Raw genomic sequence first — 24,446 nt, forward strand, 5'->3', positions numbered from 1 at the left:
ATTCTTTTCACTTATGTGACCAAGACGTCGGTGCCACAACTCTGTTGAGTTTTCTTCCCCTACGTAGTTCACTCCTTCAGAATGATTTTTCTGAACTACATATAGCTTTGACATCTTAAATCCTTTTGCCACTACAAGTGATCCTCTTGAAATCTTACATACCCCATTTCGGAAGGTTGTACAGAAACCTTCTTCATCGAGTCTTTCGACTGATATCAGACTCAGGCGCATATCTGGCACATGCCTGACGTCTTTCAGGATCAGTGTAGAGTCATCCACAGTAGTCAAGCTCACATCTCCCTTTCCCACGACTCTGGATAAGTCGTTATTCCCCATCCTCACCACACCAAAGTCCCCTTGTGTGTAGGATGTAAAGCATTCTCTTCGAGATGTGACGTGAATTGTTGCTCCACTATCGATCACCCAGCTAGTTACTTGAGTTGCCAAATTTACGGACTCTTGCTCTAGCTCGTGAACAACATTGAACTCGTCAATGGCGTTTGTTTGCTCATCGTCGGTTTCATGTTTGTTTTTCGGTTGCCGACAATATTTTTTAATATGTCCGTTTTCTCCACAGCGATAACATTTTATGTTGGCATATCTCCCTGAGGACTTGCTCCTTCTTGGCTTCTGATTTGTGTTTTTCTTGATCTTGCTTCTCCCCCTTGACTCAGCAGCCAAAACATCTGACTGTGAGGTAGAGGATCCTTGAGATCTCCGCCTCATCTCTTCATTCAAGATGCCACTCTTGATGAAGTCCATACTCACGGCTCCTCTCGGTGCTGTGTTCGTGAGTGATACCTTCAAAGTCTCCCAAGACTCTGGCAATGAAGCTAGCACAATCAGAGCTATCACCTCGTCATCAAGTTTTATGCTCATACTTGATAACTGCTCCAGGAATCCTTGAATCTCGTTCAGATGATCTGCGACCAAAGTTCCTTCTTTGTATCGAACCTGGAAAAGCTTGCTCAAATAGAACAATTTGTTGTTTCCACTTTTGGAGGCATATAGTGTCTCCAAATTTGTCCAAAGAATACGAGCATGTGTCTCGTTAGAGATGTGATTATAGACGTTGTCATCGACAAATTGTCGGATGTACCCGCAGACTTGCTCGTGCTCGAAGTTCCATTCAGCATCTGATTTATCATCTGGTTTAGACTCGCTGAACACCGGTAGGTGCATCTTGGTGAAGAATAGAAGATCTTTCATCTTACTTTTCCAAAGTTGATAATTAGAGCCATTAAGGCTAATCATCTTGCTTGTGCGTACCTCCATCTTTTGTGACTGCTACCAACGAATTAATCGTCAAAGCCTGAACACAAAAGAACCACTTCCCTAATACTGTCTAGAAAGACTTTTCTGATGTGGAAGTTCAGACTAAGCTGCAACCACAGAGCATACGAGAACTTCCTATAGTATTTAAGAATCTAGCTCTGATACCAGTTGTTGGGATACCAGGGAAATAAACGAGGTAACATCGCAGCGGAACATCATAAGTGATATCAACAATGAATAAGATGGACACCAATATTTATAGTGGTTCACCCCAAGATTGGGCTACGTCCACTCTAAACCTCTCAAGGAGATCACTTCTTTATTAATAACAAAGAAGACAAGAGAATTGAGAATACAAAGTATTTCACTCAAAACACTCTGATTTTAACACTCACTTTCTCTCCACTAATCCTATTCCTTCCAAGGATAAACACTCCTTAAGAAATCTCACACTAAATCATTTATCTCACTTCTACACTTATGATTGTAGATGAGAGGATTTTGTGTTTTGGTGTGATTTTGAAATGAAGAATGGATGGGTATTTATAGGTGAAGTTTAGGGAACAAACAAAAAATAAAACCTCATTGCTTACCTAATCAAACCAACCATTTTTGACTAATCTCAAACCATGTGTTAATTGTGTTGTTGAATTCAAATATGGCTTGCTTGAATATTAGCACGAATGGGGGGATATTTTCGACATTTTGAGACTCCACGCCCCCGGATGGTGAATGCTGGGAATGAGAGGAAACTGTACGTGGTTGGGGGATTGAAGAGCTCCAACGTGCTGCAGAGCACATGCTCGGCCATCTTGATATCGAGGTTAGACTTGGAGGGCCTCGAGTGGGAGGAGGCAAGCCGAATGCAAGTGGAGATGTACCGGTGTTTCTTGTAGAGTATTGATGTTTAAAGTGTTTGGTGGGGTGATTGGATTTGCTTTTCGGCGAAAAGGGTTAGGAGATTGACTCTGTGGAAAGAGAAGGCGGATAGAAAAGCGGAGTGGAGGTGGGCGAAAGGGGTGCCGGTCGATGGAGACGGGCTTTGCCGAGGATTCGTGTTCGTGGCGAGGCTCGAAGCTATGCGGTGATGGAGCGAGGGGTGTAAGTTATTTGTAATTGATGTTATTTTTTTTGTCTGAAAATCAATGCTATGGATACTTTTCGCTTGATTGTCTTGACTGGTCGGAAAAATTTGATTTTTGTTTTTGTCATCTTAGGTAAGTCTCCGATCATTGAGTCCGAATTTGCTTGATTTCACATGTTGGGGAGTAGATTTGTGATAAATTTCTTTACCTTAGCTATTCATATGTGATGCTACGATATCTTCATTTCCTTGAATAGCTAATAAGTTATTCCTTCTCCAAGCTTCAAGCTTTCACCTTTATATTTAAGTCCCAAGAGTTTGCTGGAACTATTTTCTTGAATTAAACAAACCATAATGGTTTTGGACTCCATTTCTTTTACACATTGTTCAGGTACCTGAGATATTACAGCTTATAGGATTGTGGTTATGGCTTCAACGATGCTAAATTCATGGAATTGCAGGGTTAGTAAAGCATCACTACCAGGTGCATTGGGATGTCTTCTGTGTTTGGCCTCGTCCAACCAAAATGTGCGGCGGGTGCTGGTACTAAGAACCTGTGACAAAGGAAATACATGCCTGTTAAGATAGTATTGAGTGATGAATGTGTGTGAGGCTGCTGTGACTGTTACAAAGTTAAAGGTCGGTGTGTCAGTTTATATGAGTTGCAAGTTGGTACAGTTGTTGGAATGGACATAGTTGAGAAGGAACAATTGGCCACACTGTCATGTGCAGTAATATATGTAAAACATATTAGAAATAGCATTGGAGTTTGGACTGTTGAATGGTCGTGACTGCCAGCTAGCTTTTGGTAATGAGGTACATGAGTGATCCTACAAATGACAAATCCAAAATGATACATTTTAAATCATGACACGTCGAGCTTCTCTGTTGTAATAAATTGTACACGCATTTGCTACCTTTATTATGTAGTTAGTTGAGGAAAACCGCAGTAGGAGACTATCGGGCACCAATTTTCTACTTTGCATCCTTCTCCACCATACATGGTCTTAGAATCTTGTGCATAAATACAAGCCACTGTTTATATTCTGATTTGAAATGGAAAAAAGAAACTTTAAACTTGAGCCTCTTAACTTGGTGGAGGGAAAAGACTCGGAACACCAATTTTTAACATTTGATTGATTGAATTAACATATTTGTTCTATTTTACTTAGGTTTCTGGTAAACACTCCGTGATTAAGGCTGGAGGTGTTGTTAAAATGATTGATGAGGAGAAATTGATGATGGAGGCTGACTTGTCTTCCCAGGGTAGGTGCAAATATTATTCTCACTTATTTTGCTCTGCTACGCAGGTGTGGATAGGAGATACATTCATCTTGAATTTAAGTTCCATTATAATGCCGGTTGAACTTCAAATTATTTGTATTAAAAACAATTTCAAAGTAGTGATATTACAATTCGAGTCTTTGGATAGCAATTTGAGCATCACATTCTGTTGTTGTGTTGTATAGATAAGTATACTGGTGAATAGAGACAATCGTTGCTCCCTCCCAACATAAATATAAAATGTTGTCTGCTCCATAGATTTCTCTTTGATAGCATGTATGTTCAAGAAGAGGAAGAAAGAATATTCTCATTTTCTCCTAAAACATAGATGAACTAATGTTCATTCTTCTGTGTGTGGAATACTTCTACTAAAAAAGGAAGATTTATTTACTTGCATCCCTTTTCAGTTCTGTGAATTCCTTAGTTATAATGGTGAGACTACTCGCTCGAGTAGATATCTCTCAGCAACGGCAGCATGAGTTGCCGCACCTACAGGAAGCGCGTCTTCATCTATAGAAAAATGAGGCGAGTAGGTAGAGTGTACTGATCCTAGAGATTCTTTCTTGATTCCGATGAAGAAGAAGACTGCAGGAATCACTTCCGAGAAGAATGAGAAGTCCTCTGCCCCCATTATCTGCTCGAAAAGTTGGAAATTTGTGGGTCCTACTAGATCGTCGACAACTTTCTTCAAGTGTGTGTACATTTTCTCGTCGTTTACCATAGGTGGGTAAATCGAGTCTGAGTTCTTGAAGAAGTCAACCGTTGCTGAGCATCTGAAAACCAAAGCTTGAGCTACGATAATCTGTTTAAAATGTTCAAGGTATTTAATGATCGATCCTGTTTGCTTAGTTAAGGGATAACAGAGGTAGACATAACTATTAATGAAATGTCTTACCTCTTCTATTCTTGTAAGAAGTTGGTTGAAGCTTGTATTAGAAAAAGCCCTCAAAGTGCCACCAAATTCAACACGGTTTGGCATAGGATCAAGATCATCGCCTCCTTTGAAGAAAGTTACAGAGATCACCTAAGATGGGAAATAAAAATATTTGACAAATAATTTTAAATGACGATTCTCGAAAATGGAAGCTGATTCGATGTAATGTGAAACTGTTGAGTATGTGCCTACGTGTGAGTCCAACGGATTCATATCTTAGGACACAATGCCCTGTAGGCTGATCACTGCTGCTGAGGCAGCTAAGGCAGGGTTGACTGAGTCATGGAAGCTCCCGGAAGTGCACTTTTCGCAGGTAACAACTGCCAGAAAAGGGCCAGGTCTTGACCCAATGATAGAGGTCGGGAGCAGATGTGAAACGTGCGCTGCAAATACGACCTCAATATCTTTAAGAGCATCCTCTTGAATCATTCTTTTTGCTCCATTCCCAGCTTCCTCTGCCGGCTGAAACAGCAACACTACAGTCCCCTGCAAGTTGAATCAATTTAGTTCTGATAATGACAAGAACGAACCAAGAAATTTAACTTCTCCAGGTATGTGAATCTGCTTTTGCCTCATTTAAGCATTGGCATTATCAAGTTCCAGTAAAACATGTATATCTCTTAAACGTTTCATCATAAATTCAGCAATTATCAAGACCATACAATGACGGTACACACCAATAAGTCGACTGGATCTATGTCTATCGGCAGCGAAAGTTCTTACCATTACCAAAGACTTACAGGCCTGACATTATGAACAATCCTTATTTCTAGGGACCGGTTATTTACACTACACCAACTGAACAAGAACGCAGGCCAAAAAAGGCATTCCGATCTCCATATCAGTGGTCTATGTACCTTAACTTGAGTCTCAATTTCCGTAATCCACCCAAATTTTGGATATGACCAGTAATGGAAGTTCCAGCAAGGAATCTTTCAAGAAAGCCAGCTGTTTTCTTTTCCACCTATTATTGATCATGCAATCAAATCAAACTTTTGGAAGGGCTTGTCGATACTTTTTTCATCTCATAGCAGATCAGGGACATTATTTTACCTACTTTCTCGTAATAGAAACTAGAAAGACATCCCGAGCGAAACTCGAAAAATAAATCTTGTGTCAAGGTTTGCATCTGAAGTTGGTGGTCCTTCCCAGCTGTTGGCTGTGTGTGAACCAACTATACACTATTGGCTCTACCTGACATCCCGAATATGATCGAATAGTTTAAAATTTTAGCTCAAATTCTAGATTGATTTGGACAATAATTACTCAAAAGATTTGGCATATATTTATTTATCTAATATATAATTATATTTTATTCATAATGTAACACCTCAGATTTGACGACTGTCCTCAATGTATCAAGACGGGTCTTTTCAGCGTGCTTATGTCCTTACTCACATGCACCCTAGGAAACTTCCCAAGGGTCACCCATCCCAAAATTACCCAAGTAAAGCAAGCTTAACTTTGGAGTTCTTATGTTATGAGCTACCGAAAAGAAGATGCACTTTCTTGATATGAGTAGTACATATCAAATCTTTTAAGCTCTCTTCAACTGTACAATCCATTACATTGAACAGTTTCGGAATCCCTCTCATTCCGGTGTGGGATCGGTTCATTCATGTTCCTTCCATCTAGAAGCCTGTCAGGAGCCGCTCATTGTCCGTGCAACCTCATGGCGCCGACGATCACCCCCCGCCCTCTTCGGCCCCGGGCCTCACATGCCCACCAGCTTCTGCTTGGTTCGTCCCCGAACCACACCGTTTTAAGAGAGATCGGCTCTGATACCAACTGTAACGTCTCAGATTCGACGACTGTCCTCACTGTGTCAAGACGGGTCTTTCTAGCGTTTTTATGTGCTCACTCACACGCACCCTAGGAAACTTCTCAGGGAGTCACCCATCCCAAAATTACCTCAAGTCAAGCATGCTTAACTTTGGAGTTCTTATGTTATAAGCTACCTAAAAGAATATGCACCTTCTTGATATGAGTAGTACATATCAAATCTTTTAAATCCTCTTCAACTGTACAATCCATTACATTGAACAGCCTCGGAATCCCTCTCATTCCGGTTTGGGATCGGTTCTTTCATGTTCCCTCCACCTAGAAGCCTGTCAGGAGCTGCTCATTGTCCGTGCAACCTCATGACATCGGCGATCATCCCCCGCCCTCTTCGGCCCCGGGCCTCACATGCCCACCAGCTTCTGCTTGGTTCGTCCCCGAACCAAACCGTTCTAAGAGAGGTCGGCTCTGATACCAACTGTAACGCCCCAGATTTGACGACTTTCCTCACTGTATCAAGACGGGTCTTTCTAGCGTGTTTATGTCCTCACTCACACGCACTTTAGGAAACTTCCCAGGGGGTCACTCATCCCAAAATTGCCCCAAGTCAAGCACGCTTAACTTTGGAGTTCTTATGTTATGAGCTACCGAAAAGAATATGCACCTTCTTGATATGAGTAATACATATCAAATCTTTTAAGCCCTCTTCAACTGTACAATCCATCACATTGAACAGTCTCGTAATCCTTCTCATTCCGATTTGGGATCGGTTCATTCATGTTCCCTCTACCTATAAGCCTGTTGGGAGCCGCTCATTGTCCGTGCAACCTCATGGCACCGGTGATCACCCTCCGTCCTCTTCGGCCCCGGGCCTCACATGAGTTGTAGAACCCGAAAATCAGATTACGTATAAGCCATGCATAATTGCTATTATTTAAATTACAAAAATGAATTCATATATATATTATGACTGGAGTTTGGAGATTAGAGATAAGATTAATAATAAGAAAATATTCCTAAATTTAATGGAAGCTAAGGAATAATTTATTTTAATGATAAAGAATGTTCTTAGGAATTATTAGATTAAATGGATTTAAGTTATTCTAATTCTTTTAGGTCCAATATTTAATTAAATCCTAAAACATTTTAATAGTTAAATTTAGACCAAGACATGCCATGCAATATTTTTATCTTAATTTGTTACTTCACTAAAATACATAATGTGTGTTTAAAACTTTAAGGATTTAAAATACAAGATTTAAATAATATTATACCATGCAATGGCATCAACAAATTTCAGTCAACCAATAAACAAATACAAATGCTTAGTGACTCCCCATTCAAATCACCCCTCAATGGCCTTTATGGGTATACATTCCCTCACCTTTAATTCACTAATTATTTAGTAAATTCAAATACTATAATCCACCTCATTTCTCCTCAAACCACTAGTCTAGGAGGTTGGTTTGAAACGTGCAGCAAGAAATAATAAAAAGGTTTCAGCAGCAAGGGTGTAAAAGAAACAATTCAAATGTCATTCAAAATTCTTCACTTGTAACTCCTATCTAAATGTATTTTATGACACATTTACCACCCCTTGTAACCTTCACCTTTATTACCTACATTTCCTACACCCATATGCTCGAAAATATCATAAGGAATCAGCTGCTAAAATCGTGAAAACAGTAACAGAAGAACAAAAAAGAAAATCCAACTCCGACTCCGACGCGCCGTGTTCGTCGTATTGGTTTGTTTTCTTCAAAACAAATTTCCAGGCATGTATATATTGTTTCTTTTCTCTTCAATCAATTCATATAGATATTTTTAAACCATTATATAATCATGGTTCAAGTAACAAAACGAAATGGACAACAACTTTCCAAGAAAAATTTGTACAGGCCTTCTCGGCCATTTGCTTCAAGCTTCACGGTTTGGTGTGTTCTTTTGATTTCAAGAGGTTGGGTCGGTTCCAGGCACTCAAGACTGCTTTTAGGCATGATTTAGAGTGTGTTAGGGTGTTGTTGGTTCGTTGATTTAGGCCCATGCACTTACGTTAAAGAATTGACAGCAACATTTCCATAAGTTACAGATTGGGCCACGATTTTTGTCATTTGGGTGTTTAAGGTGAGTGTTCAGATCATGGTGGTTCTAGGGACTGTAACCATGATTAGAACACTTCCTTAGCATGTCTAGGACGTGACCATGTCAGTCTTTCAAAGCTTGGTTCACGGATCTATCAAATTTTTACAACAACAAAACAGGTGCCATCGATTTTTCATTTCTGGGGTGTGAGTGAGCTTTCGGTTTTTGAGTGTTGGCTTCTTGCCCATAGCCATGGTTCACACAATATCTCATCGTGTCTAGATCGAGCCATGGTCGATCATATGGCCGTTGGAACGAAACAAGACAGCAAAACAATTCAAATAATCGCACAACACAGAATTTTGATGCTCTCGGTTGAAGCTTTGTGTTGTCCTAGGTATTTGCTTGGATTGTGGTTGGCCTAGTGCCCTTAGCCATGGTTCAAGCCACACCTTAGGATGTTGGTAAGAGGCTCTGGTCGGTGGTTCAAGCCCAAGGGCCATTAGTTTCATAAATTGATCAAAACAAGCACAGCTGCTGCCACTGTGTTATGACAGCAGCATGGTTTCGGTTCAGAGGTCATGTTTGAGTTCTTTGTTGGCTTTTAGCCTATGGCCTTGGACTGGACAGTACCTAAATGAGTTAGGAAAGCCATGTTTTTGGCCGTTCGTGATTTGGTTGAGTTTAGGGGTCGTACGAGAATTTACGATGCAATGTGCCAAAGTAACTCTCGATTGAGTGTTTCATGATTTTGGCATCCATTCACTAATTTTTGTGTATTACAGCCTTATGGATATTTTTTTATTATGTTAGGTGTATTTTTATCATGGCTAAACGTTGGTTCAATGTTGGTTCGGGTTGTTACGAGCATGGTTGGAAATTAAGTTGTTGGTCTCGTTTTTGGTTCGGATGTGAAGTTTTGACAAGTTAAGATTATTTGCATGTGTATCATGTTAAAATTAGGTCGCAGCAAGCCTGGAAACGATCCAACTCATCCGAAAAAAACAAGGTTATAATTATATTACGTGCATAAAATATAAAATGTTTATTTTTTAGATATATGCGATATGTCTTGTGGCCACCTCACGTTTATGGGTTTGGAAGACGAATGTGCAACCGGGTACCTCTCCACCCGGTGACTTACGACCGGTTTACGATTATGTATAGATACGGACATCCAGTCCAAGGACTCTGGTGATCTCTACCGCTCAGTATATTTTGGTTTAGTTTGATCAGACGTTCATGTTATGTTATGGGCCACTTGTTTGGAAATATTATCTCTACCAGAAAATTATAATATGATATGTTATGACAGAGCTCTATCGAGCAAAGCTTTTACTTATGATTTTTAGATATGCACGTATTTATAATTTCTCATGATACGATTTTCACTTGAAAAAGAAATGAAAATCAAAAAAGAATAATGGAAATGTTGTTACTGATGAGGTACATGATGCTTTATTACTATCAATGGAAAGACCGATTGATTCTTGGGTTATGTACTCATGATATTCGTTTTATGCCACTGATAATCGTGATTTATTCAATAATTACATCGCTGGCAATTATTGAAAAGTTTTCTTGGCTGATGAAAAATCTTTGGAAATAGTTGGTATGAGTGATGTCTGGATGAAGATGTCAAATGTATATGTTTTAGTAATTAACAAAGTTAGGCATGTACCTAAATTGACACATAATCTAATCTCAGTGGAACAGCTCGATGACGAAGGCCATAATGTAACTTTTGGTGATAGTTTATGGAAAGTGAACAAAATAGCCATGATTGTTGCTCGATGAAAGAAAACCGAGACTCTTTATACGACTTCCAGTTACAGAGATACTTTAGCAGCCGTGGATTCTTGAACTAAGTCAAGCCTATGGAATTGTAGGCTTGGAAAAATGAGTGAGAAGGATTGAAGATGCTTGTATCAAACGGGAAGCTACCAAAATTAAATATTGTTGAATACAAGCTATGTGAAAGCTGTATCTTTGGGAAGCAGAAAAAGTGAGTTTTTCAAAAGACGGTAGAGAACATAAAGCATCAAAGTTGGAGTTGCTTCATACTGATGTATGGGGACCATCTCCTCTCGCTCCCTTGGAGGCTCAAGATACTATGTCACATTTATCGGCGATTCGAGCTGGAAATTTGAGTTTATTTTTAAAAAATAAATATGATTTTTATGGGACTTCTAAAAATTGGAAAGCCAAGGTTGATAATTAGACAAACTTGTAGGTAAAGTGCTTATGATCTGATGATGGTGGTGAATATGAAGATGATGTGATTTGAATCTGACCGGATGTTATGAGCTAACTATTGAAAAGAAGTACAAGGAAGCTCCTCAAAGATTCATGGCGAGCTATCAATGGCATGTCAATAAAGTTTGGGGCCATTATAATATCATTCAAGTGTTGAAGGACGAAGCAGGTGTACCCCAGCTATCAGAATCAGCCGCCCTAGCACACCAGACCGAGCCAGGGCTGCCTCAACGGAGAATTTTACCCAACACAGCGACTAGGGCTATGACAAGCACGCCCCAACAGATGAAAATCCCCGCCCTGCGTGCTTTTGTGCGAGGACAACGCTCCCTAGCACCCTGAAATCCCCCCCCCCCCCCCCCTCAAGCGCGCCGTAGTGCAGAATTCAAAATGAAAACCCTAACTTGTGATTTTTGTTTTATTTTTACCATTTTTTTTATATTTAACAAGTTGTATAAACATTATTCAGAAGATTATTGATCATTATTGAATGAATTTGTGAGTTTTTTTCTCAACAAGAAAGCTTCGGCTTTGTCCACACTTTTGTGTATTTTATCAAATTAAACTTATCAAAGTTTAATACTTTGTGATATTTGTCGATTGTTTTTCATTCAGATTGTCTAAGACGACTTATTTGAAGGTTTGTTTGAGTTCAATTGTTTATTTGAGTTATTCGTTACTATACCATGTTATTTAGAGGCGAATACACGTTACTTGTTTTCAAAGATTAGATTGGAGGTTAAAGAAATACTTTTGTTCATTGAATCGAGGGCACAACTGAGTTTAGTCCGTGTTTGCTTTTCTTGGGTAACTAGATTCGCATCATGATGAATTCAAGAAATATTGTGCATACAACGGGATTAAGATGGAGAAAACCATTCCTGGTACACCTCAACAGGATGACATAGCTGAAGAGCGACAAAATAGTAAACCTTTCTATCCTGAAAGTGTTTGGGTGTTTATCCTATGTTCATATTGACTCAACTAGCAGAAAAAAGCTTGATCCAAAATCAAAGAAGCGTTTCTTTATTGATTATGGAAATAATGAGTTTGGTTATCGTTTTTGGGATGACCAAAATCTGAAGATCATTCGGAACATATATGTAATCTTCAATGAGAAAGTATTATACAAGGACAAGTCAAGCATTTGAGCTGGAGATAAAGGTCCTGAAATCAAGAAGATGATAAAGTGTCATTGACAAATATTTTTGTGATTGAATCGAAAGCAGTAACTAGAAAAATGAAGAAGCAACTGCACTAGATGATGACACACAAACTCCGGTGAATGAACTCAGGAAATCTTCGAGAACAATTAGACTACCTGAAAGATACTCCCCTGCACTCTACTCTATTTTTCTAACAGACAAAGGTTAACCGGAGACCAATGAAGAGGCAATGAAAAATGTTGATTCAACCAAGTGGGAGTTAGCCGTGGAAGATGAGATAAATTCACTGTCATCCAACAAGACGTGAGAGTTGGCAAAACTGCCGCAAGACAAAAAGACATTATATAACAAGTGGGTGTACCGGTTAAAAGAAGAATATGATGGTACCAAGCAATACAAGACAAGACTTATTGTAAAATATTTTCAACAAAAAGAAGACATCGATTACACTGAGATTTTCTCTCCAGTGGTTAACTACTATTAGGAATGTACTCGGATTAGTGGTAAAAGAAGATTTACATATGGAGTAGTTAGATGTAAAGACGGCGTTTCATCATGGTGACCTAGATGAAGAAATTTATATTAAACAGCCATAGGGCTTTGAAGTACGAGGAAAAGAGAAAATGATGTTAAAATTCAGAAAAGCTTGTTCGGTCTCAAGCAAGCTCCACAACAGTGGTACAAAAAGTTTGATGGATTCATGACTAATAATGGTTCCCAGAGGCGCTAAGTTGATCATTGTTTTGTGAAAAAGTTTGATGGTTCTTTTATCATTCTATATCTTTATGTAGATGATATATTTATAGAATGAGCTTATCTAGAAAAGATTGATAAACTCAAGAAAGAGTTATCAAAATAATTTGCTATGAAGGATTTGAGAGCTGGAAAGAAAATCCTCGGAATGAGGATCTTAAGAGACCGGGTGAATAGAATCTTAAAGTAATCTCAAGGAGAGTACATGAAAAAAGTGATTAGCAGATTTAACATGGATAAAGCTAAATATGTGAGTGCTCTTTTGTCTAGTCATTTTAAACTAACCAAAGCACAATAACTATCGACAGAGCAAGACCAGACTTATATGAACAAGATTCCTTATGCTTCTGCTGTCGGAAGCCTCATGCATGCAATAATGTGAATAAGGCCAGACATAACACATGCAATGGGAGTTGTGAGCAGGTTTATGAGCAATATGGGAAAACAATACTAGGATGCAATTAAATGGATTATCATGTATTTGAAAGGTAATGCTAGTTTATCTTTATGCTTCAGAATGTCAAATTTGAGCTTACAAGGTTTTGTTGATGCCGACATGGTGTTCACACGAGGTGGTACGAAGTAAGCTGAGCATCTAAGTTGCAAAAAATAGTTGCGCTTTTGACCACTGAAGCTGTAAAGTCCAAAAATTCGGTTACCTAAACCGCATGCATGAAAATTATTAAATAGCTAAATTAATTTAACTAAATGATTTTGTATGCATGAATGATATATTTTGATTGACTAAATGATTAATTGTTTAATTTTCTTGATTTCATAATTTAAAGATTTATTTAGGCGAATATTGGTGGTTGACCGGGGGCGGAGGATCGAAGACGATTAAGGTGTTAAATATTTAAAAGTTAAATTTTTATTTATAGTTAAAAAAATATTTATTTTAAATATTTTAAGAATTTTAACACTTTAAGGTCAAATTTAAATTAATTAGTGGAGAAATTCATTTTATGTAATTTATAAGCGATTTTTCTGGAAATAGGTGTTTTTAAATTTTTTAAATTGAGGCCTATTATTTTATTAATTTTAATGGGCTTAATTTATTGATTAAAAATTAGGGTTAATTAAGCCCATTAATTAAGTCCTTAAGAAGCTTTTTGTTTTTTTTTTGTTTTTAAATAAATAAAACCCTAAGCCCTACACACACCGAAATACACACACAAATTCACGTAAGAATTGAAGGAACATTGGCCGATTCCTCTTTATAAGTCAAGGAAGTTTTGAATTTTTTTCTTCGGTCTTCGTTTTTCTTCCTCGTTCTTCCTTCCAGCAACGATCACTCGACTCCTTTGCATACCAAGGTTGGTTTTCGGTGGGTGTTTGGTCACTCGACTCCTTCCAACAACGATCACTCGAAAAAAGAAGGTAGAGATAATCCTTCGTTCGTCTCCGATGTTCCGCCGCTTCGATATTCGTATTTCTAACGTTTTAAACGCAAAGTCACATTCTAAAGCTTTCTTTTTGCATAATTTAAATCATATTATGTATGTTTATGAAATTTTGAATGAAAACATGATAATAAAGTTTTATTAATGTTTTGAATAATTTATTTTAAAGTTTTGAAGTTTTTAATTCACATTTTAGTCGCGTTATGATTCCTAGGGACTCGCTGTCATTAAGGGGAAGGACGATGATGTTTAGAAGTCCTAAAAGGAGTCTCATGTAGGTTTGAAAATGGCTGAAACGAGATGGGAAAGTTCCGAGTCTCGGTTAAGGTTTATTGCATGTAAGGGTTTGGTTTTGGCACCTGCAAGGGAAGGCTGCCTACGGGCTGTACAGCAGTGATCAAGGCCCCTAGTTGGTTCGACTCATGGTCCTAGAGAGTCCTAGTGTGGTTTGAAACAAGGGTAGAATGATAGGGAAGCATTGAGGGCTCGGTTGGGGCCTTGGACACACGGTTTTGGGGAAAGAAAGGGAGAAATACGATGCATGGTGGGCTGTGCGTGGGAGCTGGTGCGTGAGCTATCTAGTAGGGTCCTAAGAGGGTGTCTAAGGGGCTGGAGTTTGTGTAGCTAGGGGCTGGTCTAAGGTGGCTCGAGGTAAAGTTGGGTCGCGACGCAAATCATGGGAAAAACGTGCGGTTTGGCTAGGGCTAAGTGAAGAGGATTGCTGTGGGTTAATGGGGGCTGGATCGTGGCTCACGGGGGTAGTCTATGGTCGAAAAAGTCATGTCTCGAGTTTGGGAAAAAGTTATTAAGTTTTGAGTTAAATCGGGTTACAAAACAGAATTACAGTTTAGATATTAAGTTGAATAAATCGAAGGGTGCGAGTTTACGTGTAAGAAAATTAGTAGAAGTAAAAAATAAGGTTATATGATGGTTTGACATAGGCTCGAGTCAAGAAACGTAGGAAAAAGTTGAAAACGGGAAGTTCGGGGTCCAGGGCGTAAAATGATATGATGGTTTGACATAGGCTTGACTCAAGAAACGTAGGAAAAAATTGAAAACGAGAAGTTCATGTTCCAGGGGGTAAAATGATCATTTTATGTCCCGGGTAATTCAAATGTCATGCAGTGTCCCGAATGGTCATAATACATGTTATATGATTTTTAAAATGATTATGGTGAATTTACGATATATTTACGATAAATGCCACAGTTGAGCGATTTTCACGAAAATGCTTATTTTACGATTTTTGGAGGATATGTTATTTTATAAATTAAAAGGAAAAGAAAAATATTTTGAAGGATGTGAATTAACTGTGACACAGAGAATTTGGGGAGATCCGTTTTAAGAAGGGTCGGCGAACTTACTTTTTGACCATGGCCTAATGATGAGACTTGCTGAGCCCCGCCCCGCCCCCAGGTACTTGGTGTATAGATTAATCAATCGAACATATAATAAAGGATAAAGGATAAAGTATTAGGGATAGTCACTTTAAAGAATCAAACTTCACTAAAATGATTTATGATGAGGAAATGCTTTATGATATTATGTGCTTAAATGAGTTACGAAAATGTTTATATGTTCACGAGTTTTTATGCCAGCTTATTTTATTTAAAGTATTTTTTTAAAGATGCATGTGTATGTATATATATTATTCGTTATGTATGGTTTGGACGTGCTGAGTCCTTAGACTCACTATGTTTGAATAGTCACAGGTGAGGATGATATTGAGGGAGGCTCAGACGCTTGAGTGGATCGGACATGACAGTCTACTCCTGAAGGCCTTACGTTTTCTGTAATAGTATGATAATCAAAGTTTTGATTAAAATTTTGAGGATTTTATTAAAGATAATTTTTTTTCGTTTTCAAAAGTTTAGACGCTCGAGTTCATATGTCTGACTCATATATTTTTTTTATGATTGACGATTTATGTATTTTTATATCAAATTTTGATTTTTAAAAATATGGATGTATGTTTTGGTTTGATTCAGTCTTTATGGAGAAATTTTTTTCTAGTATTATTTATTTAGAGTAAGAGGTAAGAGAAATTTCAGAAGGTCAGTATGTTGCAGTTACAGAAGCTAGCATGTAGATGATATGTCTAAGATACTTCCTAGAGGATCTAGGTCAGAAGCTTAATAATAGCAATTTTTTTATTGTGAAAGTCATAGTGCTATTCATTTAGCAAAAGATCATGTTTATCATGCTAGGACAAATCATATACAAGTTCAATACCATTTCATTATATCAGTACTGGAAGTTGAAATCATGATGCTGGAAAAGATTCCTGAATGCAAGAATCTAGCCAATATCATAACATGTAAGAAAGCTTTTGAACATGTTCTTTTTGACCAAAATTGTAGGCAAAAAAATTGTGTCTATGTTCACATATGCTGTCCAATGCGAACGTCTGAATTACTGGTCAAACCGTGACTAGAAAAGTTTTATTTTATATTTGGCTTTCATATTTGAAGAGTTTGCCGTATATAGAGCTCATTTGGTCATTTTGCTAGATATCTCATCCAAGTTTTCTAAGCATCTCAAGCTCAAGAGAGCAACTCAAATGAAAAAAAATAAGTGTTATTTTTTATTGAGTTTGAGAAATTACGTTCTCGGTTATACTCAGGTTGAGATTGTAAAATACTGAGTGTTTTGTATATACTTGCGATTTTCCCTCTTTAATAAAGATTTGTAAAAGCTCTATTGTCGCTGGTAGCCTATATTAGGTGAACCACGCAAATCTTTGTGTTCTTATTGGTTATTTTATTCTGCATTTTTTGTATAATATTATCGTCATGATCGACATCGTTTCGATATATTACCCAACATGATCGACAATGAAAAAGTAAAAAAGAGCAAACCTTCAAGTGCTTTTCCCGTGTCTTCAAGATCTTAGCCGCGCCCACGTGCATAGCCACGAGCGCGTCATGACCACAGGCGTGCATCTTTCCAGCATTCTTACTCTTGTGCTCCCATTCAACTTCTTCCTAAGAAGACATCAACGTAAAGTAAATTCCCCCGATTTTCAGCTATCCAAACTCACCGAAGTAAATGTTCATTTATTTCTACTACAGTAATGGGCCCCTTGTGTTTTACTTATTTAAAGCCATCATCAAAATCAATACAAAAAGGACTGAAAAAACACCACCAAAAGAGGCCAACCATACAGCAAAAAGGAAAGTGGGAATCCACAAGTTTTCGTGAAATTCCTATGTTTGGTGGACCATTACAACGTAAACATAATGAAGGGGAAAAAAAAAGTGAAACCTGAATGGGCAAAGCGTCCATATCCGCCCTGATGGCAACGAAAGGAGGCTCGCCAGTGCCAACCGAGGCGCTGATTCCGGTCTTCGCCACCGGAAACTGGTAACGCACTCCCATTTCGTCGAGTTCCCGGCGGATAAGCCGGCTGGTCTCGACTTCCTCGAAAGCAAGTTCAGGGTTCTCATGGATCCTCCTCCGGATCGACTTTATCCATTTCACGTTGCAGGGTTTCCTCGCGATTCTCAGGATCTCTTCGGAACAAGCCCCGCTCCACACGCTGCAATTCGCGGCGCGATCAAGGTCTGGGGATGAAGATTTCTTCTTCCCCAGAGAAGCTGAAAGATTCTTGGAACTTAAAGTGGGGTTTATCGGGCCAGCTTGCGCGTGTTCTAAGCGTGAAACAGCATCGTGATCGGCGGATCTTTGCTATGTTTTTGCTGATATTACGCAAGAAAGGAGAAGAAGAGCGAAAATGGGAAGGTCTTTTTCACCGGAAATCCTCATATTTTTTCTCTTGTGCATGGAGAGAAAAAGAATAAGGCTGAAAATTTGTGGAGTATTTTAATGGAGATGGCCAAGGGTTTTAATCATCAAATTCTGGCTATGGAGGTTAAATAAGGGCCACTTTGAAAACTAACCTTAAATAAATTTTAAATTTAAAAATTAGCTTTTTACAATTCAAAATTTGATAAATAGCACTCACTTAAAAAATTAATTAATTAATTTAAAAAAAACGTAAAAAACAGGGAAAAAAGCGTACATTAAAAAACGTAAAAAACAGGGAGAAAGGATCGGTTCTTCTTCTTGTTCTCTCCATTTCTCATCCTTCTCACAACGATTTCTTTTCTTTATCATTCACTCATTGGTCTTCTCTTCAATTTTTTTCTTCCTCTACATTAAACAAGAGGATATTGTAGTCATTTGTATTCCTAAAAAAAGTTTCAATCTCTCTCAGCATTATCAAAGTTTATAAATCAGGTGTAAGTTTCTAATGCTATCTCAAATTTTTTTTATCAATTTACTGGTTTTTATTACAATGTATATATAATTATATTTACAATGTATATATTGTAAATATAATTTTTCATATATTTCATTCTTAATTGTTCGGTCGCCCAAACATTATGGGTTCAGTCGCTCAATTCTGTTTTCAGTCGCTCAATTCTGTTTTCAGTCGCCCACTTTGATATGTTATGCCATCCGATTATATGTTAAATGTAGTATCCCGATGCCTAATTTGAGTTAATTATTGGATTAATTGTATTTCGGTGGGATCGGAAGGACAGAACCGGGTTCGGATCGTCCGAAGTTGGTTCGGATCGTCCGAAGTGGGTTCGGATCGTCCGTTCTGTTCGGAGTCAGACGAGTCATGTCATGTCAGAGTTCGGATCGTCCGATCAGGGTTCGGATCGTCCGAAGACAGGTGGCTGGACACGTGGAAGACATGCAATGTTCGGATCGTCCGAAGTGGATCGGATCGTCCGAAGTGGACCGGATCGGAGCGTCCGAAGTGGATCGGATCGTCCGATCGTTGTCTATAAATAGAAGCGCGAGGCTTCACTTTTCACTCGCCAATTCCGAGAGTTCCAGAGCGTTTTAGTCGTTTCTGATGGGTTTCTAGTCTTTTCCCGAGGTTCGGGCACTAGCGGGGAGCTACTGGTTTTGTAGCGGAGCTGTGCTCTAGTTGGGGGCTAGCGGCATCAGTGGGCTGACTACGGACGCAGGTATAGTTCTGGGTTCCCTTTGAGATTTGGGAGTATCTATTAGTCTAGTTAAGGCTTTTAGATGTGGTTTAGTGATATGGTATCACTTGGATTGTAGGCTTGATTCTAGGGCTGATTGCTAGGATCTACTGGTTTGAGGTACGAAAGTACTATCCGAGATAGCAGGATTGAGTATGCTTTACTATGTGTTGCATGTTTATGTGTTGCATTATTATCTGTCATATGATGCATGGTTTATTATGCGGCATTTGCATAATCATGTTGAGCCTGATTATCTTTGAGATAGCCTGTTGAGAGGGTGCTCAGCCCTCATTTGTTGTGGATGGTTGGACCCCGTTGGCCGACGGTGGTCAGGTCACCGGTATATCCACAGGTTTATTTTGGTATGGGAGCCACCTCCTGGTGCGACGGCGCAGAGTGCTACATACCTTGACGTCATTTGTCTGAGCAGTATTTCGATATACCCAGATCCTGGTATCCAGTACATTTTGCATACATACATGTCATAGTCTTGTATACTCATGCTTTCGGTACTGAGCGTTTTATGCTCACGTCCTCGGTTTATCTCTGTTTTGGACACCCTATTCGATGGGGCAGGTCTCAGGTTAGACGGTCCAGGAGGGAGTGGACAGGGAGCTGGCAGAGGTTGACCTGTAGTTGTTGGTATTTGTTCTTGGTATTTAGTTCGATCTGGTTGTTTAAGTATTTTGTACTTACAGATTCGATTGGGTTGTATTACTGTTTTTCCGCTGTTTACCTGATTCAGTTTTAAATGTTAATTTTGCATGCTTAAGTTCTGATTAGTAGGTGATTCTGGAACGGGTCACTACATTTATGGTATCAGAGCATGCATTAAGATTTTGGGATTTAGAACTGTTCTTTTGGGTTTAATCTCTGGTAACTTTTGTAGCTAAGAGATGTCTAGTTTTGACGACGATGCTAGTAGTCATGGAAGCGTTGGACGCTGGGGAGACCGCGACGATCGGGAACGTCGTCGAGAGCATCGAGAACGTCGTCAACACCGTCGTGATGAGCCTCGGAGTTTTAGTATGCATCGGTTCTTGCAGATGGGGCCGAAACCTCTTTCGGGCGGTGAGACTCCGGATGTTGCGGAGAACTGGCTTGAGAGGATGGAGAGCTGCTTCAAGACTTTTCAGTGCTCGGCGGAGCAGCAGATTGATACCCTTGATTTCTTGCTGGAGGGTGGTGCGCGCAAGTGGTGGAGGTCTACCTCTGCACCGATAGTTCAGCGACAGGGTCGAGTTCTTTGGGCCGATTTCCGAGCCGCTTTCATGTTGCTTTACTTTCCGCCAGCTCTTCTGCAGACCAAGGCGATTGAGTTGATCAATCTGAAGCAGGGAAGTTTGTCTGTTGATGAGTATCAGCAGAAGTTCTTTGAGTTGCTTCCATATGTTCCGCATGTCAGTGACAATGCTAGTGCCAAGTATAACCATTTTCTTCAGGGCCTCAATCAGGAGATTTATGATCGGGTTGTTGTCTGCGATGATCCGACATCGTATGAGGGCCTTGTAAATCGTTGTCGCCAGGCTGAGGGCAGTTTGTTGAGAGGTCGAGCCATGCAGTCTGCTCGTCCTACTAGTTCTTTGGGTCCCCGCGCCCAAGCATTTAAGAAGGCTGGATCTACTTCTTCTTCCTCTGGATCTGGAGGAGTTCACCATTTTGGGAAGAAGAGGGGCCCGTGTCAGCACTGCGGGAAGGATCACCCGACGGAGCGTTGTCGCAGGGTTGCGGGTGCTTGTTACAAGTGCGGTCAGATGGGCCACATGAAGAGAGATTGTCCACAGACGGGCGGAGGATCAGGATCTGGTTCTCAGGCTTCAGTTCATCAGAGGCCACAGCAGGGACAGTCTACTCAGGGTTCTAACCTCCGACCGCGTACTCAAGGGCAGGTCTTTGCTCTTAACCAGGATCAGGCGGCTGAGGAGAACGAGAGAGTTATCGCAGGTGTGTTTTTATTATGTGGATTACCTGCTTACGTTCTCATTGACACTGGTGCATCGCATTCATTCATATCTGCGAGGTTTGCTAAGCGTCATGCATTACCCTTCACTTCTTTGGGCGTTGTGGTATCTGTTTCCACACCGATGGGTCATTCGGTGTTAGCTAAACGTCTAGTTTTGGGTTGTCCTCTAGAGTTGAGGGTAATGTTTTAACTGCTAATTTGATGATTCTTGCGATGGAGGATTTTGATTGCATTCTGGGAATAGATGTGCTGACTGTGTTTAGAGCTACTGTGGACTGTTATCAGAAGTTTGTGCAGTTTCGTCCAGTTGAGGGCGACAGTTGGTTTTTCTATGGAGAGGGAGCGCGACCCGCGATGCCTGTGGTTTCTGCTCTGAAAGCCTGTCGTGCTTTAGAGTCGGGCGGGGAAGGCTACCTTATCTATGCTATTGATTCGTCCGCAGGTAGTATCGGTGTCGGTGACATTCCAGTGGTTTGCGATTTTCCGGATGTTTTTCCCGAGGAGATTCCTGGTTTTCCTCCTGTTCGGGAAGTAGATTTCGGCATTGATTTAGTGCCAGGCACGGCACCAATCTCTAGAGCTCCTTATCGTTTAGCTCCATCGGAGATGCAAGAATTGAAACAGCAGTTGCAGGATCTTCTTGACAAGGGGTACATTCGACCCAGTGTGTCCCCGTGGGGAGCACCAGTTCTTTTTGTCAAAAAGAAGGATGGTTCTATGCGGCTCTGCATAGATTATCGGCAGTTGAATCGTGCGACGATAAAGAATAAGTATCCGTTGCCACGGATTGATGATTTATTTGATCAACTGCAAGGTACCTCTGTGTATTCCAAGATTGATTTAAGGTCTGGTTATCATCAGCTTCGAGTTCATCAGGGAGATATATCGAAGACTGCATTCAGGACCCGGTATGGGCATTATGAATTTCTGGTTATGCCTTTTGGGGTGACGAATGCACCAGCAGTTTTTATGGATCTGATGAATCGGGTATTTCGGGATTTCTTGGATAAGTTTGTTGTGGTGTTCATAGATGATATCTTAATCTATTCGCATGATCAGCAAGAACACGCACAACACTTGAGGATTATTTTACAGACACTTCGCGAGAATCAGCTTTATGCGAAGCTAAGTAAATGTGAGTTTTGGATTGACAGGGTTGTATTCCTTGGTCATGTCATTTCTAGCGAGGGAGTTTCAGTTGACCCGAGCAAGGTGGAAGCGGTATTGAACTGGTCGCGTCCGACGACAGTAGCCGAGATCCGCAGTTTTCTGGGATTGGCTGGGTATTATCGCCGTTTCATTGCCAACTTCTCTCAGATTGCTAAGCCACTCACTCAGCTCACTCGGAAAGATGTTTCATTTGAGTGGACATCAGAGTGCGAAGAGAGTTTCTGGGAACTTCGCAGACGTTTGACATCTGCGCCTGTTTTGGCTTTACCGTCTGGATCTGGTGGTTTCAGTGTTTACACCGATGCCTCTTTGCAGGGACTAGGGTGTGTTCTGATGCAGAATGAGCATGTGATTGCTTATGCGTCGAGACAGTTGAAGCCTCATGAGGAAAACTATCCTGTTCATGATCTGGAATTAGCAGCGATCGTTTTTGCTTTGAAAATCTGGCGCCATTATCTGTATGGTGAGCGATTTGAGATCTTCACTGATCATAAGAGTTTGAAGTATCTGTTCACTCAGGCTGAGTTGAACATGCGTCAGCGTCGTTGGATGGATCTACTAAAAGATTACGATTGTGAGATCAAGTATCATCCAGGATCTGCGAATCTCACGGCCGATGCTCTTAGCCGCAAGGTGAGGTTATCTGCTCTTCAGACTTGTGCTGTATCTGGGATTATTCAGGATTTCTGTTCGATGGGATTCAATTGTAAGCATCGGAAGGGAACAGAGAGTATCCGTATAGCTACTATTTTGTCCGAGCCAGTTTTGTATTCTCGGATTAGAGATGCTCAGATGTCTGATTCTAAGGTTCAGAAATTAGCTCGGTTGGCTGATGGAGATAATACTTCTGGATTCCACTATCAGTCCGAGGGTCTTTTGTGCTTATCTGGTCGTGTTGTTGTACCGGAAGATGACACTTTGAGGGAGGAGATTTTGTCCCAGGCTCATCGTAGCAAGTTGAGTGTTCATCCAGGGAGCAACAAGATGTATAAAGATTTGAGGACTCGATTTTGGTGGAAGGGTATGAAACGTAATGTTTATCAGTATGTCTCCAAGTGCCTAGTCTGTCAGCAGGTGAAGGCTGAGTATCGACGACCTGGAGGTTTGTTGCAGAATCTTCCTATTCCAGAGTGGAAGTGGGAGCATATCACGATGGACTTCGTGACTCACTTGCCTATGTCTGTGGGGAATAGAGATGCTATCTGGGTGGTAGTGGATCGGCTTACTAAGTCTGCCCATTTTCTTCCGTATAACAGAGATTTCACTTTCGATCGGATGGCACGGTTGTACATTCAGGAGATTGTACGGTTTCATGGTGTGCCCGTGAGTATCGTTAGTGACAGAGATCCTCGATTTACATCTAGATTTTGGGGCAGCTTTCAGCAAGCTTTGGGCACTACCTTGAGTTTGAGTACTGCATATCACCCAGAGACTGACGGTCAGTCAGAGAGGATTATTCGTACTCTTGAGGATATGTTGAGATCTTGTGTGATGGATTTCGGGCCAGCTTGGCAGGATCATCTGCCACTGATAGAGTTTGCATACAACAACAGTTTTCATAGGAGTATTGGTATGTCTCCGTTTGAAGCATTGTATGGTCGACGTTGTCGTACTCCTCTGTTCTGGGAGGAAGTCGGAGAACGACAGGTCGAGGGTCCAGAATTGATTCAGCAGGCCATGGACAAAGTTCTTGTGATCAAACAGCGGATTAAGACTGCTCAGGATCGACAAGCAAGTTATGCGAACACCAAGCGCAGACCTCTTCATTTTGATGCAGGCGAGAAAGTGTTTCTCAAGGTATCACCTTTTCGGAGGATTCTGAGATTTGGACTCAAGGGTAAGCTATCTCCGAGATTCATTGGTCCTTTTGAGATCTTAGAATGTGTGGGAGATTTGGCCTACAGATTAGCTTTGCCACCGTATCTGTCTAGTGTTCACAATGTGTTTCATGTGTCCTTGCTGAGACGATACGTAGCGGATGAGTCTCATGTTTTGCATCCGACAGAAGTTCAGCTGAATCCGGATTTGTCTTTTGTGGAAAGACCGGTTTCGATCTTAGACCGAAAGGATAAGGTACTGCGGAATAAGACTATTCCTCTTGTCTTAGTGCAGTGGCAGCGCCGAGGTACTGAAGAAGCTACTTGGGAACTAGAGAGTCGCATGCGGTCAGAGCATCCAGAATTGTTCTAGTTGTAGTATTTTCAGTTATGATTGTAATTTCAGTTGTGCTTTCAGTTGTAATTCATTCCTAAGTTGAATGTATTGTTGTTCAGAATTGTCATTCTTCAGAC

At 40.3% G+C, this 24,446-nt stretch overlaps 1 protein-coding gene across 5 annotated transcripts; it reads right to left on the reverse strand.

Moving 5' to 3' along the window:
- Positions 1-2,411: 2,411 nt before the first annotated feature.
- On the reverse strand, positions 2,412-17,869 carry LOC140837427 (IAA-amino acid hydrolase ILR1-like 6). Of its 5 annotated transcripts, none has more exons than XM_073203588.1 (5): positions 17,281-17,869; positions 16,875-17,000; positions 4,770-5,063; positions 4,539-4,667; positions 2,412-4,445 (listed from the first exon to the last, which is right to left on the reverse strand). In XM_073203588.1, exons 1-3 carry the CDS (start codon positions 17,392-17,394, stop codon positions 4,794-4,796), a joined length of 510 nt encoding a protein of 169 aa, XP_073059689.1. In that variant the 5' UTR covers positions 17,395-17,869; the 3' UTR covers positions 2,412-4,445; positions 4,539-4,667; positions 4,770-4,793. The 5 variants fall into 5 exon arrangements, with proteins under 5 accessions (XP_073059689.1, XP_073059686.1, XP_073059688.1 ...); XM_073203585.1 differs by having other exon boundaries at positions 17,281-17,868; XM_073203587.1 differs by lacking the exons at positions 16,875-17,000; positions 17,281-17,869 and adding an exon at positions 5,435-5,737.
- Positions 17,870-24,446: the final 6,577 nt, after the last annotated feature.

Source organism: Primulina eburnea, chromosome 7 (assembly GCF_022965805.1).
Source record: "Primulina eburnea isolate SZY01 chromosome 7, ASM2296580v1, whole genome shotgun sequence".
NCBI classification, from domain to species: domain Eukaryota; kingdom Viridiplantae; phylum Streptophyta; class Magnoliopsida; order Lamiales; family Gesneriaceae; genus Primulina; species Primulina eburnea.